This window comes from Bos indicus x Bos taurus, chromosome X, assembly GCF_003369695.1.
Source record: "Bos indicus x Bos taurus breed Angus x Brahman F1 hybrid chromosome X, Bos_hybrid_MaternalHap_v2.0, whole genome shotgun sequence".
Taxonomy (NCBI): Eukaryota; Metazoa; Chordata; class Mammalia; order Artiodactyla; family Bovidae; genus Bos; species Bos indicus x Bos taurus.
Window position 1 is genome coordinate 107934251 of NC_040105.1, and position 17477 is coordinate 107951727.

At 43.5% G+C, this 17477-nt stretch overlaps 1 protein-coding gene across 1 annotated transcript in view; it reads right to left on the reverse strand.

Annotated features, from left to right (window-relative positions):
* The window catches only part of TKTL1 (transketolase like 1), a 28500-nt gene extending 17040 nt beyond the window's left edge, over positions 1–11460 (reverse strand). The window contains exons 1-5 of the mRNA XM_027534796.1: positions 11249–11460; positions 6665–6782; positions 2584–2681; positions 1116–1307; positions 908–1035 (exon numbers count right to left, since the gene is read on the reverse strand). Coding sequence (XP_027390597.1) covers positions 908–1035; positions 1116–1307; positions 2584–2681; positions 6665–6782; positions 11249–11382 — 670 coding nt within the window. The 5' untranslated portion in view covers positions 11383–11460. The remainder of the gene's footprint in view (positions 1–907; positions 1036–1115; positions 1308–2583; positions 2682–6664; positions 6783–11248) is intronic.
* Positions 11461–17477: the final 6017 nt, after the last annotated feature.

A 17477-nucleotide genomic window follows, 5' to 3' on the forward strand; every position in this document is an offset into this window, starting at 1 on the left:
GGAAACTCCTGAAGGGTTTGGAAATGGGAGAGGTAACTGATAAGATCCATGTTGTAGAAAGATCACCAAGGCAGCCATATGAGGATTGGCTTGAGGAGTCTGAAGTGAGGGAGAGAAGACCAGGCTTGGGCAAGAGAGGTGGAGAGGAGTGAACGGACTTGAGACATATGTTAGGAGCAGAATCAATTAGAATGGATGACAGAGTGGGGGTGTGTGTGGGGGGCACATAAAGGAGAGGTGGAGGCAAAGAAATACCCAGGTTTATTACAGGAGCAAATTGGGCAAGTAGTCATTTATTGAACTGAGTATACCAGAAGACTATTTTGAGGAGAAATCAGAGAATAGTTTTCTTCTAAAAAGTTAGTATTAAGAACACACCAGAAATCACTCCCACTGCAACTATTTATACTGGAGATGAACAACTTTAGTTGTCCGCTTTGAAATCTGCAAGAAGTTACAACTTTCAACCCCCCTCCTCCCGTCAGTTCCGCAGCTGCCTTTCCCAGAGGGGCCACTTTACTAGCGGCCTGTGTGTCCTCCCAGGTAGCGTGGGCACAGGCCATCGCATGCATGTGCATACATTCCTATTTATGTATCTGCTCACACACCCTCTCTGACTCAGTATGCCCCGTGGAGATGGTTCCCTGCTGGTCCGATAACTGATGGACTATCCTCCCAGCCGCTCCCTTGTGCTCACTTGCTGGGCGTCTGGGTTTCCCCTCCCCAGCCCTGACCAGATCTGCTATCTACAAGCATCAAAGAGAGCGAGAGCATCTGGCACATGTCAGAAGTGTAATCACTGTGCGTGAAGTCAGCTGTCTGTCTGCTCAGCGAGCCTCAGCCTCCTTCTGCCTCATGTGCTGTGCAGGGGCTGACAACTCTAAGCATAAAATCAACACTTCCTTACTTGGAATGCCCCGGCCCTTGAAGGTCTTGGCAACCACAGCTGTGGGCTTGTTCTTCATTTGAGCTGCCTGCCAGAACACCTGGCACAGTGCCTCCACGTCACGGCCATCCACTACCAAAGTATTCCACCTGTCAACAGAAGCAGCAGCCAGGTTATAAGGCGAAGGGGGAAGGACCAGAAAGAAGGTGACACCAAATAGGAAAATTACCCGAAGGCTTCGCAGCGCTTCTGATAGACATCTATGGAGTGCTCGAGAGGCAAAGTGGTGCTGTGGGTCAGGCGATTCACATCAAAGATGGCCACAAGATTGTCCAGACTGTAGTGGGATGCAAAGGCCAGGGCCTCCCAGACGGAGCCTTCCCAAGACTCGACATCTCCCAGGAGGCAGAACACCCGGTAGCTGGGGCAAGTCAAGAGAGGTTAGGACCCTGCCTGGGGCTCCTCTGAGCCATTCGAACAAGTACATTTCACAAAGAGAAACGGAGGAAGAGAATGAAGCAGGTGCTTCAGATCAGCAGGTTCCTATGAGACAATTTCCCTTATCAAAGCTGCCCAAACTCAACAACTGAGGAATCTCAGCTTTAAAAGCTTGGGCTTCATGAGATGGGCTGCACCTTTGGCTAGTTCTCTCATTCTAGCTGCAAACACTATTTCCAGGTTCTTCTTCAACTTCTCCAGGTCCAATAAACAAGAGGGAATGGAGAGAAGGCCCTTAAACACCCAAACATTCACATATACAGTTTCTTGGTAAGCTTCTTTTTAAAGCACATCCACCTTCTATTTCTGATCTTACAAATTTACTTATAATAATCATAACAATCAAAACATTCTACTTCAGGAGCATATGTTGTTGTAAATATTAAACTCTTCTGCAGCAGAAACATGAAATGTTTATACCAATAAAATATAATGCAGACCCCAGGGTGTAAGTGAACTTTTAAAAAAGTGATTAACCACACAACAGGGACTAATAGAGGCAAAAAGGAGAGATGAAAAAGGTCAACAGTCTTATGGGAAATGGAGCAGGGCAACTGCCCCAGCAGTAGAGAAAGCACGCCATGGAGTGTATGTTCTAGTCCTATGGTTCCCCCAGGGCACCTGAGTCTGTGGCCCCTCAGTCCCAGGTTCCAGCCCAGGTGGCTCCTCTGGAAGCACTTTATTGTGCTTTCTCCACTGCTGGCACAGAAAAATGCTGTAAGTGAAATTGTTAAAGAGCGACTTACCACACAACAGGGACATCCCATTTTGCTGCTCTATATCAGCAGCACCCAGACACACACCCTTATAATAAAGGCATGAATCAGTCTTTCGGAAGGTGGAACCATTCCAAAAAGAGACCTTTGATTATTAACATACAGGGGTCCCAAATGGAAAGGCGAACACAACATCTGTTCACTGTATAGTGAAGCTCACTGAGCGATGGGAAACAGGAAGATATCTATCTTGGTAAAGACTTCAATCCTAACAGACTAGTTTCTATACTGCAGGCAGCACTTAGAACCCAACCAGAGATGCCAGAACAGTTTCCTGAAATACAATTTCTTTTTATTGCTTGAATACTTGGTGACCTGAACTTTTAAATCACTGTATTTCTAAACTAATAAATGATAAACAAAGCCAAAGTGCCAGGGGTGGGATAGTTGGAGAGTTAAATGGTTTCTGAGTAAGTGTCTTACCTGGCCTTGTCAAAGTACTTGCCAGTATACGCCATCCCACACGCAGCCCCCAGTCCTTGTCCCAGCCATCCAGTTGCCACATCAACAAATGAGAGTCTCTGTAGGAGAAGGGACCAAATGAACCTAGGTTAGGTGCACCTGCAGGGCATGAGTATCAGACCAACTTCCAAACAAAGCTTACTCATCACAGCGGCCCCTCCCACAATGCAAGGGAATTACTCTTCCCCACACCCACACGCACCCCAAGTCTCAGATCAATATTACAAAGACAAGGAAATCACAGGGAATCTATGCAGCTGGTGAGGTTGACTGCAGCTCTGACAACATAGAAGAGGGCATCTTCTCCACATGGCAGCCTAAGCAGAGCCCAAGAGCAAACCAGAAAAAAAACATCTAAGCATGAGCCTTGCCATTTTCGCAAGGCCTTTCATCTAGCCATATACAAACCAGATGTTCAATGTTTTTGAAGAACACAGGCTCTTAAACAGGAATCAGAAACACTAAGGACTTCTATTTCCCTGGTTTGTAAAACTCAAGTCAACTGAGATTTGGGAAGGGGTTATGTAAAAGGTCATGCTAGAAATAAATCCCTTTCCAGCACCACTCCACTGTTTCCCCCCACACTGCTTGTACACACAGGCTGTCACTGTCCCATGGAGAGAAGGTGGTGTCAAAGGTTTGCTGCACTGAGGCCCCACTCCCAAGCTTCTAAAGAGACACCAAACTTAGTCAATGCTTCCACTGCTACCATCTCTTCCTGTCCACAAACCTCTCTCTCCTCTGTCGCTGCAGTGGCCTCCCCACTTCCCTGTTCCACAGTCAATTCTCAACACAGCCACCAGGCGGAGCATGTTAAAACCTAAGCCCGCTTCTCAATTGCCGTGGAGAACTGTCCAAGGTCTTGCCATCTAATGTCAAACAAAGCTCAGGTTCTTGCAGTGACCCCCATCACCTCCCACTCTCTCCCCCGCTGCCCCAGGTGCCTGGTGTCCTGGCTGTCTTCTGAATGCACCAGGCACACACCTGACTCAGGGCTTCAGCATTTGTGCCTTCCTCTACCCTCAGAGTGCCCAGTGCTTATGCCTAGGTAGGGGCACAGCTCACTCCTTTCAACTCTCAGCTCAAATGTCAAAACCAAGACCTTCCTGGACCATCTCTTTCACCTAGTACTTCCTGCCCCTCCACTTCCTTTGGATTTAGGATTCTTGGCCCCTCTGGCATGCTAGCTATTTCTGGGTTAGTTTCTTCTCTGTCCCCTCCCTCCATTCAGATGTCAGCTTCATTCAAGCATAGACTGGTTAGTGTTGTCACTACAGGATGGCTGAATGGTACTTGTGAGTTCTCTAATCCCTCTCCTGTCTTGATCCACCCTATGGTTCTGCTCCTCCTGGGGCTCCTGACCTTCCTCCATGTGCTTCGTGCCCTCACTCTTTTTCTGTTTTGCACCTCTAGCTCTGACAACTGTCCCACTGAAATCCCTCCGGACAACCTGTCTGTCTTCTTCCCCACAGCTCCTAGTTTACTCCTGTAACAAACTCTGGTTCCCAGGTGCCTTGCATGCCCTTGGACCAAGCCTGGGCTCTATGCTCAGACCAACTCCACTTCCCCCAGGTTTAATGTGGGAATTGAGTAAGACCACCCCCGCAAGGCTTTGCTTTCTGGGTATGATGGTGATGAAATCCCCCTCAGGCAGCAAGAGGCTGTAGGATTGATTGAGGAGACTGGCGGGGCATCAGCACAACGTCTGCTGTGGTGGAAGCACCCTTCCCATGGGTTCCCTTTTCTTTTCCAAGAATTCCTAAACCACGTGGGGACACACAACTGAGGCGGCCCAAGGCCAAAAATAAAGATGCACTCAGTGTGCCAAGGGCACCCAGAAAAGAAAGTCTTCTCTTCCAGGTAGCATTTCTCATCTTTGTTCTGACACAAAGCACACTTCAAGAACAAGTTTACAAACAGGCTTTTTGGTTACTTCCCATGCCTGCTTCGCTGAAGAAAGCAAAAGAGTTTGTGAAACAAAAACTAAGGCCGGGGTGGTGGATGGAGGGATCATGAGCACCATGAGGGCTCCAAGGGAATCTGAGCGCTTCAGTCAGCGCCATGGCCAGGCCTTAGCAGGTGGCCTCCATCTGTAGTTGTCTGCGTAGACACTTGTGCCCTGGGAGCATGGATTATGAAGATCCTGGCTTCTTGGCCTCTAGCAAGTCCATTTACTCTATTCCCGACCAGAGCCAAGATGGACTATGCTCCTGAGTGTTTTCTCTTTTCTTCTAACTTTATCTGCTGCATAAATCTGACACACACACAAATATTGGTAGCTAACCAGTGTCCAGCCTGTGACTGCATGCCAGAAAGTCACTCTATACCTCTAAGGCTAATGACTCTGATTATATGACAGCAGCGGTTATGAGAGAATCTAGGCATTTTTGGGGGGCCCATGCTGTCCTGCTTGCAGCCATCTCCTGGACTAGGGATCGAACCTGCACCCCTGGCAGTGGAAACACCAAATCTTAACCACTGGACTGCAGGGAATTCCCACATCTCTCTCTTTCTATTTGGCTGTGTCCCATGGCACGGGGTATCCTATTTCCCCAACCAGAGATCAAACTTGAGTCCCCTGCAGTGGAAGCACAGAGTCTTACCCACTGGACCACCAGGGAAGTCCCTCTTTCCTTTTTTTAAAAACTAGAGCTCTAGGGACTTCCCTGGTGGTCGAGTAGTTGAGACTCTACGCTTCCACTGCTCAGGGTGTGGGTTCAATCCCTGGTCAGGGAAGTAAGATTCTGAATGCTGCAGCCACTCTCCCCCCACCCAAAACCAATAAACAAAAAACCCCAAAACCAAACTAGAGCTCTAAACAGTCATACTTTATATATCTATAGCTATTCACTTTTTATGATAAAGGAAATCTAAACTTACAGAAATGTTGTAAAAAGAACACAATGAAGTTCCCCATATTCTTTACCTAGATTTTATTAGCTATTACTAATTGCACTCGTCTGCTTTATCTCTCTTCCTCTACACATCTTTAATTCATCCTTGGGCAAACCTCACTTGAGATTACATTTTAGACACCAAGACAAGGGTCATTAACTACAGCTCCAGGTTCTCTGCCCGTACTCTGCCTTCTCTTTACTTTCCACTGCCTAGATCTGGGGTTTCTATTTGCACACGATGTTCTACCAGTTAAGTTCTGAATGCTTTGCTCAGAACACAGCAAACCTTCAGATAGCATCAAAGAGCTGCTTGTTCTCCTAGGTCGATCTTGTTTTTAACATTCCTTTTCTTTCCTGTCCTCCAATGTCATGAGGTACCTGGTTACCATATCTAGACTCATGAGAAACTCCCTACTGGTGATCTGCAGAAAAATGGAAGAGAAAGCTGACTGATCAGAGCAGGATGTACCTTCAAATCAAGCTCAATGTTGCCCTCCTCTACCCAGGTGGCACAGGATGGGAGGAGCATGACTCTGGGTAGGGGGGCCTTAGTGCCAGATCAATTAAGGTGAAGTACCAAAGGAAAACAGGGGCTGCCAGTTGCTGCAAGTCATCCTTCCCACTATGCAGTTTCTGCTAGAACACCTTTTAGATCTTTATGAGTTGCCATGGTCTCAATGTTTGTGCCCCTCCTTCCAAATCTCTTATATTGAAAATCTGAAGCTGAAGGTGATGGTATAAGGAGGTGGGGGGTCTTTGGGGAGTGATTAGGTCATGAGGGCAGAATACTCAGGAGTGGGGTCAGTGCCCTTATAAAAAGGGAAACCGTTTCTCCTTCCACTGCACGATACAATGAGAAGTCTGTAACTGGGAAGATGGCCCTCACAAGAACACAACCATGTTAGTGCCTTGATTTTAGACTTCTGGCCCCCAGAACTGTGAGAAATAAATTTCTATTGTTTATAAGCCACCTAGTCTCTGGTGTTTTGTTACCCCAACCTAAACAGATGAAGACATGAAGCAAAGAGGGAAGAACCAAAACAATAAACAGAGGCCATCTCAGGCCTTGTTGACACACGGTGGCTTTTAAAATGAGTTTAAGAACCAAGTATCTGAACTGGCCCTAGGTTCCTGTGCCAGCTTACCTTGGAAAGGATGAAACGGTCATTGTCTGGGTTCTTCGGGTCCGCTTGTTTATACCTCATGACGTGGAAGAACAGCACAGACATGATCTCAGCAGCACTGCTGCATGATATGGGGTGGCTGGAAGACACGGCACAGGTCATTTCTCACAGGCAAGTGACTCACCAGGGACACACACAGTGCACAAGGAGGCCTTTCAACACATGGTCTCCTCAAACCAAAAGCAGCAGTCATTTCTTCCAGCCCCAGAAGAATCCAGTCAAGGGAAAGGGATTCTAAGGCACTCAGTGGCCCCCGCTCCAAGCTCACAGCTTTTAAGAATGCTTTAAGGCCCAGTAATCTCACAACTCCTCTCCCAGAAGAGAGCAAGGCCTCATAGACTAGACTCCTTCTATCAGTGGAGCACCGACATACTTGAGGAGGTTCACTTGATGACTCTGTAAACATTTGAGTGTTACTTCACTTGAATTCATTTGTGATATCATTAATCAGAAATTCCACAAAGCAGAAATAAACCCACACCTATGTGGTCAACTAACTTTTGACAAGGGAGCCAAGAATACTCAATGCAGAAAGAACAAGTCTCTTCAACAAACGGTAAGGGAAAAACTGGATATTCACATGTGAAAACATGAAACTGGACCTCTATCTTATACCACTCACAAAAATTAACTTGAAATAGATTAAGACTTAAATGTAACACTGGAAACCATAAAAATCCTAGAAGAAAACATAGGCACTAAGCACCGACCTGAGTCTTGGTGAGGATTTTTTGAATCTGACACTAAAAGCAAAAGCAAAAAAAGCAACAAAAACAATAAAACAACAACAAACATAAACCAAGTGGGACTGAGTCAAATTCTTGACGGCAAAGGAAACCATCAACAAAATGCAGAGGCAACCTCCTGAATGGGACAAAAGTATTTGCAAATCACATATCCGATAAGGTGTTTACATACAAAATATATAAAAAGCTCACACAATTTCATAACAAAACAACAAAAAATTCTATTAAAAATGGGCAATGGATCTGAATAGGCATTTTCCCAGAGAAAATAGACAGCCAATATGCATATGAAAAGGTACTGAATATCACTGATCATCAGGGAAATTGCAAGTCAAAATCACAATGAGATATCCCCTCACACTCATAAGAATGGCTATCATCAAAAAGGTGAACTAACAAATGCTAGCAAGGATGTGGATAAAAGGGAATCCTGTGCACTGTCAGTGGGAATGTAAACCAGAACAGCCACTATAGAAAACAATAAGAGGATCTTAAAAAACAAACAAAAAAAACAACCTACCTTATGACCCAGCAATTCAACTACTGGGAATGTATCTGAAGGAAATGAAAACACTATGTGGAACAGATATCTACACCCCTACATTCACAGCAGCATTATTTATAGTAGCCAAGCCATGGAAACAACCTAAGTGTCCACCGATAGATGAATGCGGATTTCCCTGGTTAGGAAACTATGATCCCACATGCTGAGCCACCAAAACTAAATAAATACATAAAATATAGTATTTCTTTAAAAAAAGATGAGCGGATAAAGGAGATGTGGTACATATATATATGATGTAATATAATTCACTCATAAAAAGGAAATTCTGTCATTTGTGACAACATAGATGGACCCTGAGAACATTATGCTAACTGAAATAACTCAGAGAAAAACAAATATTGTATTATCTCACTTATATGTAGACTCTAAAAACAAACAAAAAACCCACACCAAACGTCCAAACTCATAGAAGATCATAGGATTTGTGGTTACCAGAGGTGGGGGTTGGGGGGAGCTGGAATTGGATAAAGTTGTCAAAAGCTACAAACTTCCAGATATGGGAAGTAAAACACAACTAAATGACTGTAGTTAACACTGCTGTATGATATATACTTTAGTTGTTAAAAGAGTAGATCCTAAGAGTTTTCATTACAAGGAAAAAACATTTTTCTTTTCCGTTATATCTATGAGATGGTGGATGGTAAATAAACCTGTGGTCATCATTTTACAATATATTTAAATCAAATTATTATGCTAATATATTAATGCTGTGTGCTCAATTGTTTAGTTGCTAGGTCGTGTCCCACTCTGAGTGACCCCATGGACTATAGTCTGCCAGGCTCCTCTGTCCATGGGATTTCCTAGGCAAGAATACTTGAGTGGGTTGCTATTTCCTTCTCCATGGATCAAACCCTCATCTCCTGCATTGGCAGGCATATTCTTTATTGCTGAGCCACCAGGGAAGCCCCGTGTGCTCAATTACATCTCAATAACACTGGGAAAGAAAATTTTAAAAAACCCCAATGAATAAAATGCATTCTACTACCTAAAGTGAATTTCTTTTAGGAAGTAAATGGTCAGACTGAGAAGTTTCTCATGGTGGAGTAACTTGAGGCCCTTACAGAATGAAACAACCCTTGCTCTTAAAAAGCAGCTTTCATGGGCGTCCAGGCAGGCACTATAGAGCCCTGCCATGCCCCAAAAGTCAGAAGAGTAAGATTTTAAGTGCAGCTCATGGGTATTACTAATCTCCCCTTTCAAATTTCACAATACAGAAAATGGAGAGTTAAACCTCTTGGCTTTCAAGTATCCCTTAAGTGGATACTCCTGTTAGAGATCTCTTGAGAAAATGTAAACCATTATTAATTTAGAAGGTGAAGGGAGCAAAATGTAAGTGTAAAAAAAAAAAACAGAACCACACACATCTCCATGACAGGGTGAAGTTAGAAGTCAATAATAGAAGGAAAATGGTAAAGCTTACACATTTGTGGGAATTAGGCAACACACTCTTAAAATAACTTTATATGCAGTATAATCTGTAAAAATATTGAATCACTGAATTGTACACCTGACATTAATATTGCAAGTCAACTATAATTCAATTTTAAAAGAAAACAAAAATTCTCCACAGTGTACTTAAATGAATAGGTCAAAGAAGAAATTGCAAGAAAAGCTGATGAACTTTTAGAGACAAATGAAATACACATTATACCAAAATTTGTGGGATGTGGCAAAAGCAGTGATGAGAGAAGTTTATAGCTATAAATGATTGCATTAAAAAAGAACTATCTCTGGGAATCCCCTGGCGGTGCAGTCGTTGGAACTCGGCGCTTTCATTACTCTGGGCCCTGGTTCGATCCCCAGTCCGGCAAGTAAGATCTTGCAAGCTGCACGGTGAGGCCGATAAATAGATAAATAAAAAGTCTCTCAAGGGAAAAAAAACAAACAAACAACTAAACAAACAAACAAACCTAAGTGCACAGTGAAAGAAAGTGAGCTCGCTCAGTCCTGTCCGACTTTTTGCGACCCCATGGACTGTAGCCCGCCAGGCTCCTCCATCCATGGGATTTTCCAGGCAAGAATATTGGAGTGGGAGGCCATTTCCTTCTCCACAGGATCCTCCGGATCCAGGGATCTAACCTGGGTCTCGCGCATTGCAGGCAGGCTCTTTACGGTCGCAGTCACCAGGGGAAGCCCTTAAGTTCACAACTTACTGAAAAACGCAGAACTAAATCAAAGCTACTAAAATGGAAAAAGTAATAAAATACTAGAGCAGAAACAAATAGACTAGGAAAACAATGTAGAAAATGAACCAAAACAGAAGTTGGTTCTTTGAATAGATTAACAAAATTAACAAACCTTTAACTAGAATAAATGAAAAAGAAAATTACTAAATGTACTAAATCAGATTCGAAATTACTAATTTCATGTCAGGAATGAAAGTAAGGCTATAACCACCAATTCAACAGACATAAAAAGCACTATCAAGTACTGCGAACAATTGTATGGCAATAAATCGTTTAACCTAGAAATTTCTAGAAACAAAATCGAAGAAGACTGAATCACAAAGAGAAAATCTGAATAAATCTACAATACGGAAGTTGTATCAGTAGTGGAAAAGCTCCATGACAAAGAAAAACTTTGAACCTGATGGCCTCACTGCCGAATCCTCAATCCTCTTCCAACTCTTCCAGGGGGAAAAAAAAAAAAAAAAAAAAAAAACACCCAAAAAACCCTGAAGAGAACACGTTAAAACTCACTCTGGGCCAGAACAGCCCTTATACCGATGCTAAAGGCAGACAAATATCTTCCAAGAAAACTAACTGCAATATCTCTTATGAATATTGACGTAAACATCTTCGACAAAATACCAGCAGAAGCAACAGTTTCCCCTTTGCTCGGATTCTTACTCCCCCATCACTTTCTTTTAAGCTTTATTTCTCCGAACTCCATCTACTGGGTTCGAGGCCTTGGCGACGAGGACAACTCCTCACACAAACAGCGCCAGGCCGCTCCCGCTCCCATGCTAGCCGCCCGGGCCACGCGCTCCGCCCGTCGCGTCCGGGCTCTTCTCCGTTAACCTGAGAGACCGGAGGCCCCGGGCCGCCACTGTCGGCCGGCCACGGGCCCGAGAGGGGTGGCTGCCGGAGCATATGGCAGCCAAACCCGGAGAGCATGAAACGGGGCCTCCACAACCAAGCCCTCCCCGCCCCCCGACAGCTCCCTCAACTCTCTCCACAGGCGTCCCGCAGGGCGAGCCGCTCAACGACCCGAGCTTCGACGAGGGCGCCTTACCCAGAACTCGAGGCGCAGGTGGCCCTGATGGAATGGATGCGCAGGCGATTGGCCATGTCCCGCAGAATCTGCAAAGTCTTCGAGTCAGGTTTGGCTTCGTCCGCCATCGTGGCGCTCGCCTCAGCGTCGGCCATAGCTGCGAACACGCCCGCGTCTGAGGAGCAAATACAGCGGAGTGTGCTGCGCGGTGTACAAACGTGCCGCTCCCTCCGCGCGCCGCTCCCTCCGCGCGCCGCTCCCTCCGCGCGCCGCTCCCTCCGCGCGCCCTCCAATCCCGCGGATTTTGAATATTTGTCTTTCATATATTGCACATTATTCGAGATACCTTGAGATTAGTCCTTTGTATCTGCGCTTGTCCTGTCAACTCAAAGAGAGCTTCCTCCGCACCAGCACCAGAGTCTACTTTGCGGGGGGTGGGGGGGTGATAATCAATTTTTGGAACTAGATGATGCGATGGTTGCGATACGTGCTGACTGGAATAACGGAGTACCTGTGCTTTCACAAGCTTTAAAAGAGTTACAGTGGTTACGTTTGTTTTGTGCATTTTCTCACACTATGATAAAAGCCACGCTGGAATTTTCCAGTTGGCAGCTGCCCCCTCTCCAGCCCCACAGAAGCCCAATGTCCGGCGGTGGCGAGGGGGAGCGGGGGTGGGGAACGCGGTTCACAAAAGGTGAAGCGGTCTGAGCGTCTTAAGGCAGCAAGGCGTTTCTGCACGGACCTCGTTTCTTTTTCTAGAAACTTCTGTACTTCAAACCCCACCAAACCGTTGAGCTGCTGTGCGTCCAACGACTTAAAGGGACTCCCGTTAACTTTACATCTTTCTGAAAGCCCCAATCAGCAAGGCCACGGAGCTCGTCCCTGTGACTCTGAGGTGCTCTTTCGTGGTCCCCCTGGCACCTTCTCTGCACCAACACACCCTTATTTCAGCCACTTAGTTCAAACCTGCCGCTCTCCCGAGAGCTCCCACAATGGCCCTAAAGGCGGCCAGGGACCCACGTCCTTGCTGGGTTAAAGGCTTCGTGCAGTGATAATGGCGCAGTGAAACCCAGAACCTCTGTGTCATTCTATTCGCAGTTATGTGAGTGCACCTTTCCCCAGGTCCCCGTCAACAATGAATATTGTTTATATTTTTAATGTCCGGCCTTCTGATGGATAAGAAAACCGTTTTTAATCATTCGTTTCATGTCTGCCTGATTTACTTGCAGTTGTACATTTTTTTGTACGTTTACTGGCATTCGTAGTTCATCCTTTCTGAATTGACTGTTACAACCCTTTACTGTTCTTATGTTTGGTAAATTATCTTTAGCTTCCTAATTTGTAGGAATTTAAAAACTATTATGTTGATTAGTCCTTTGTCTCTTACAGGTATTGCAGATCTTTTAATCTGTTGCTTTTTAAAAATATTAATGGAGATACTTTTTTTTTGGCAACACCTAATGAGTTTATGTGAGCAGGCTCAGGGAGTTGGTGACGGACAGGGAAGCCTGGCATGCTGCTGCAGTCCACGGGGTTGGAAAGAGGCGGACACGACTGAGCGACTGAACTGAGCTGAATAAGTTTATCAGGAGATACTTCATTTTTAAGGAGCAAGTTTTGAACCAAGCTGAAATGTTGCTTCTTTTTAATTTTATACTTCTTTCACTATAAGAAGGTTTATAGATTTAAAAAAAAATTAATGTAGTACATTTACAATATGTAAATCTTTTCCTTTATGGCATTTTGGCTTGAGACTTGTTCAGAAAGATGTTCTCCACACAAAGATTACAAAAACATTTCCTATTGTGTCCTTCTGATACCTTTTTAGTTTCATTTTTATGTTTAGTACTCTATGCTGTCTCGGCTTTCTTACTGTTGTTGTTTAGTCACTAAGTCGTGTCCAGCTGTTTTTGACCCCATGAGTCACAATATGCCAGGCTTCCCTGTTCTTCACTATCTCCTGGAGTTTGCTCAAACTCGTGTCCATTGACTTGGTGATGCCATCCAACCATCTCATCCTCTGTCGCCCCCTTCTCCCTCTGCCCTCAGTCTTCCCCAGCATCAGGGTCTTTTTCTAATGAGTTGGCTCTTCACATCAGGTGGGCGAAGTATTGGGGCTTCAGCTTCAGCATCAGTCCTTCCAATGACTATTCAGTGTTGATTTCCTTTATGGTTGAGTGGTTTGATCTCCTTGCTGTCCAAGGGACTCTTAAGAGTCTGTTCCGGCACCACAGTTTGAAAGCATCAATTCTTTGGTGCTCAGCCTTCTTTATGGTCCAACTCTCACATCCGTATATGACTACTAGAAAAATCATAGCTTTGACTATATGGATCTTTGTTGGGACACTGATGTCTCTGTAATGTAAAGTAGCACTCTAACTTAATTTATTTTATATATAGCCACATATAATATCCCAAGACTATTTATTTTTCTTAAAATTTCTTAGCTACTGTTTTTCATTTTCTCTTCCAAGTAAATTTTGGTATTAGCTAATCTAAGATTCATAAGACAGTCCCATTGGGTTTTAAATTGGGATTTTATTAAATTTATACATTAATGCTGGAGAAGGGAAAGGCTACCCACTCCAGTATTCTGGCCTGGAGAATTCCGTGGACTGTATAGTCCATGGAGTCACAAAGAGTCAGACATGGCTGACTGTAACTTTCACTTATTTTTCATATATTAATAAGTAGAGGACTGACATATTTACAGTATGGAGTGTTAGTCTTGAGAACATGATATACAGTCACTGATAATCACATCTTATTGCCATCCTATTTTATATTTACTCTGGTATCCCATTTATTTTTGTTCCTCCTTTCCTTCTGCTTTTTGAATTAATCAAGTTCCTTTCTTTCTTCCCTTGGTTATTTGGATGGTATGTACCTGTCTCTTTTTTCCACTAGTGGCCTTGCATTTTTTTTTCACCAACCTATTCTTCTCTCAATTTTGAGTTTTCCTAATTACATTTTGTTGTTCAGTCACTCAGTTGTGTCCGACTCTTTATATCCTATGGACTGTAGCATTCCAGGCCTCCCTCAGTTCAGTTCAGTTCATTTCAGCTGCTCAGTCATATCTGACTCTTTGCAATCCCATGGACTACAGCATGCTAGGCCTCCCTGTCCATCACCAGCTACCGGAGCTTGCTCAAACTCATGCCCATTGAGTCGGTGATGCCATCCAACCATCTCATCCTCTGTCGTCCCCTTCTCCTCCTGCCTTCAATCTTTCCCAGCATCAGGGTCTTTTTCCAGTGAGTCAGTTGTTCACATCAGGTGGCCGAAGTATTGGAGCTTCAGCTTCAGTCCTTCCAATGAATATTCGGGATTGATTTCCTTTAGGAGTGGCTTGTTTGATCTCGCTCAAGAATCTTCTCCAACACCACAGTTCAAAAGCATCAATTCCTTGGTGCTCAGCTTTCTTTATGGTCCAACTCTCACATCCATACATGACTACTGGAAAAACCATAGCTTTGACTGTATGGACCTTTGTCAGAAAAGTGATGTCTCTGCTTTTTAATATGCTGTCTAGATTGGTCATACCTTTTCTTACAAGGAGCAAGCATCTTTTAATTTCATGGCTACAGTCACCATCTGCAGTGATTTTGGAGCCCCCCAAAATAAAGTCTGTTACTGTTTCCATTGTTTCCCCATCTATTTGCCATGTAGTGATGGGACCGGATGCCATGATCTTAGTTTTTGGAATGTTGAGTTTTAAGCCAGCTTTTTCACTCTCCTCTTTCAGTTTCATCAAGAGGCTCTTTAGTTCCTCTTAACTTTCTGCCATTAGGGTGGTGTCGTCTGCATATCTCAGGTTATTGGTATTTCTCCTGGCAATCTTGATTCCAGCTTGTGATTCATCCAGTGTGGCATTTTACATGAGGTACTCTGTATAAAAGTTAAATAAGCAGGGTGACAATATAAAGCCTTGAAATACTCCTTTCCTAATTTTGAACCAGTCTGTTGATCCATGTCCTGTTCTGTTACTTTCTGACCTGCATATAGGTTTCTCAGGAGGTAGGTAAGGTGGTCTGGTATTCCCATCTCTTTAAGAATTTCCCACAGTTTGTTGTGATCCACACAGTCAAAGGCTTTAGTGTAGTCAATGAGTTAATTAAATAATTTTTATTGGGGTATAGTTGCTTTACAGTGTGGTGTTAGGTTATGCTGTACGGTGAAGTGAACCAGCTACATATATACCTATATTCTCTCTTTTTTTTTGATTTCCTTCCAATTTAGGTCACCTCAATTTTGAGTTTTATATGATATCTATAAAATTCCCCAATAGAACAAGTCATTAGCAAATTTTAATTTTCTGTATTACCTACTTCCTTTAAAAATACTTAGTTCTTTCATTTATTTAGTGGTATGTATGAACATAGTTTAAAGCAGGGATCAGCAAACTGTTTCTATAAAGGGCCAGATAGTAAATATTTGAGGCCACATGTTCTTTGTTTTAGCTGCTCAACTGGACCTTTGTTATGACACAAAGTTGGTCAGAGACTATATATAAGTGAACCAGTGTGGCTGTGTGCTAATAACACTTCGGACACTGAAATTTGAACCTCACATCATTTTCACATGCCAGAAAATGTCCTTCTTTTGATTTTTTTCAACCATTTAAATGTAAAAACCATACTTAGCTCATCCATGTACAAAACCAGCCCAGAGTTTGCCAACCCCTGGTTCAAAGAGGAAAAGGGTTCCCCTATAAGGTTTATTACAAAAATAGCAATCTGTTGCTTGACCCACATTCATCCATCTATTCCCCAGAATCAACTATATTCATCCCTTTTAGCTGTTTCTTTTGGCATTTACTTCCAACTCTCTAAATAAATTGTTTATAGTGCTATTTCTTTAGATTTTAGGAATTACTGACTATTCTTAGAATAAAAGATGATGATGTAGCTCTTCCACCACCCCCATCCTCCCAAGACAGTATACAATGATCTGCATTAGGTCATTCCTTGGTGTTCACATTATCAAGTCTATGACAACCCTGATTATTTTTCCTTTCTCTCTTGATATATTTTAAAAAATATTTATTTATTTGACTCTGCAGGGTCAATAGTTGCAGTATGGGGGGGCGTCTAGTTCCCTGACCAGGGCTCAAACCGAGGCCCCCTGCATTGGGAGTGTGGAGTCTTGGCCACTGGACCACTAGGGAAGTCCCCTGTCTTGATAGTTTGTTGTCTTTAGAGTTAACACTGTTTCTCCCCACCCCCGTGTTGCTTGTTCTCTACTACTTACCATAGGGCAGTACTTTCCCAAACTGGCTCTCTCTCCTTGCAAGCTGCTGAAAGATGTCCTACAGTATGCCATTGATTTCATTCACTTGGAGCACTCTTTCCTGGAGCCTTTTGACTTGCCCTCCAGGCACACATCCAGCTTGGTCTCCCCTTCCATCATCCTGGAGATTGCACTTGACTTTTTTTGGGCTTGAGACCCCGGTTTCATGGATCCCATCTCTACTTCTTTCTTAGGTTTTTCTCTGGTTTTAGTGGCACATCTTCTCTAGTAGCTTCCAGAAAAAAAAAAAAAAGAATGCAGAGAAAGTAAACTATTTGAGTTCTTTCATGCTGGAAAAATCTTTAGTCTAACCTGAAAATTGACAGTTTGGTTGTAGACTTCTAGGTGAGAAAATTGTTTCCCCTCCACATTTTGAAGGCATTGCTTCAATGTTTTCTAATTCTTAGTGCTTCACTGAAAAGTCGGAAAACATTCTCGCTTCTGATTCTTTGAATGTGACCTATTTTTTTTCTCTTTGACAGTTACTCTGTCAGTGTATTGAAGATATTATTCAACTCTCTTCTGGATTTCATTGATGCTACTGAGAAGGCAGCTTTCAGTCTAAAAGTCATGGTTTTAAAGGTAATCAGCTTTTTAAATCTGGCTGCTTCTAAGATCTGTGTCTAGATTTGTATATATTTGTGTTTTATCCTGTTTGGTTTATCTTGGGCTTCTTGAATTTTTGGATTTATGTTTTTCATCAATTTTGGAAAGTTCTTAGTGACTATCTCTTAAAGTCTTGCTGTTACCTGAGGCTGTCCTCTCCCTGTGGCATGGCAGTTACTTTTTTGTTAGACTTTCTCATTCTGTCTTCAGTGTGTCCTATTTTTCGGTATTTTCAGGTTTTCTATTTCTTTGTGCCTCTGTGCTACATTCTGGATGCTTTCTTTAGCTCTGTTTTACAATTTATTAATTGTTTCTCAAGCCATTTCTAATCCACTATTAAAGCCATGTGTTGAAC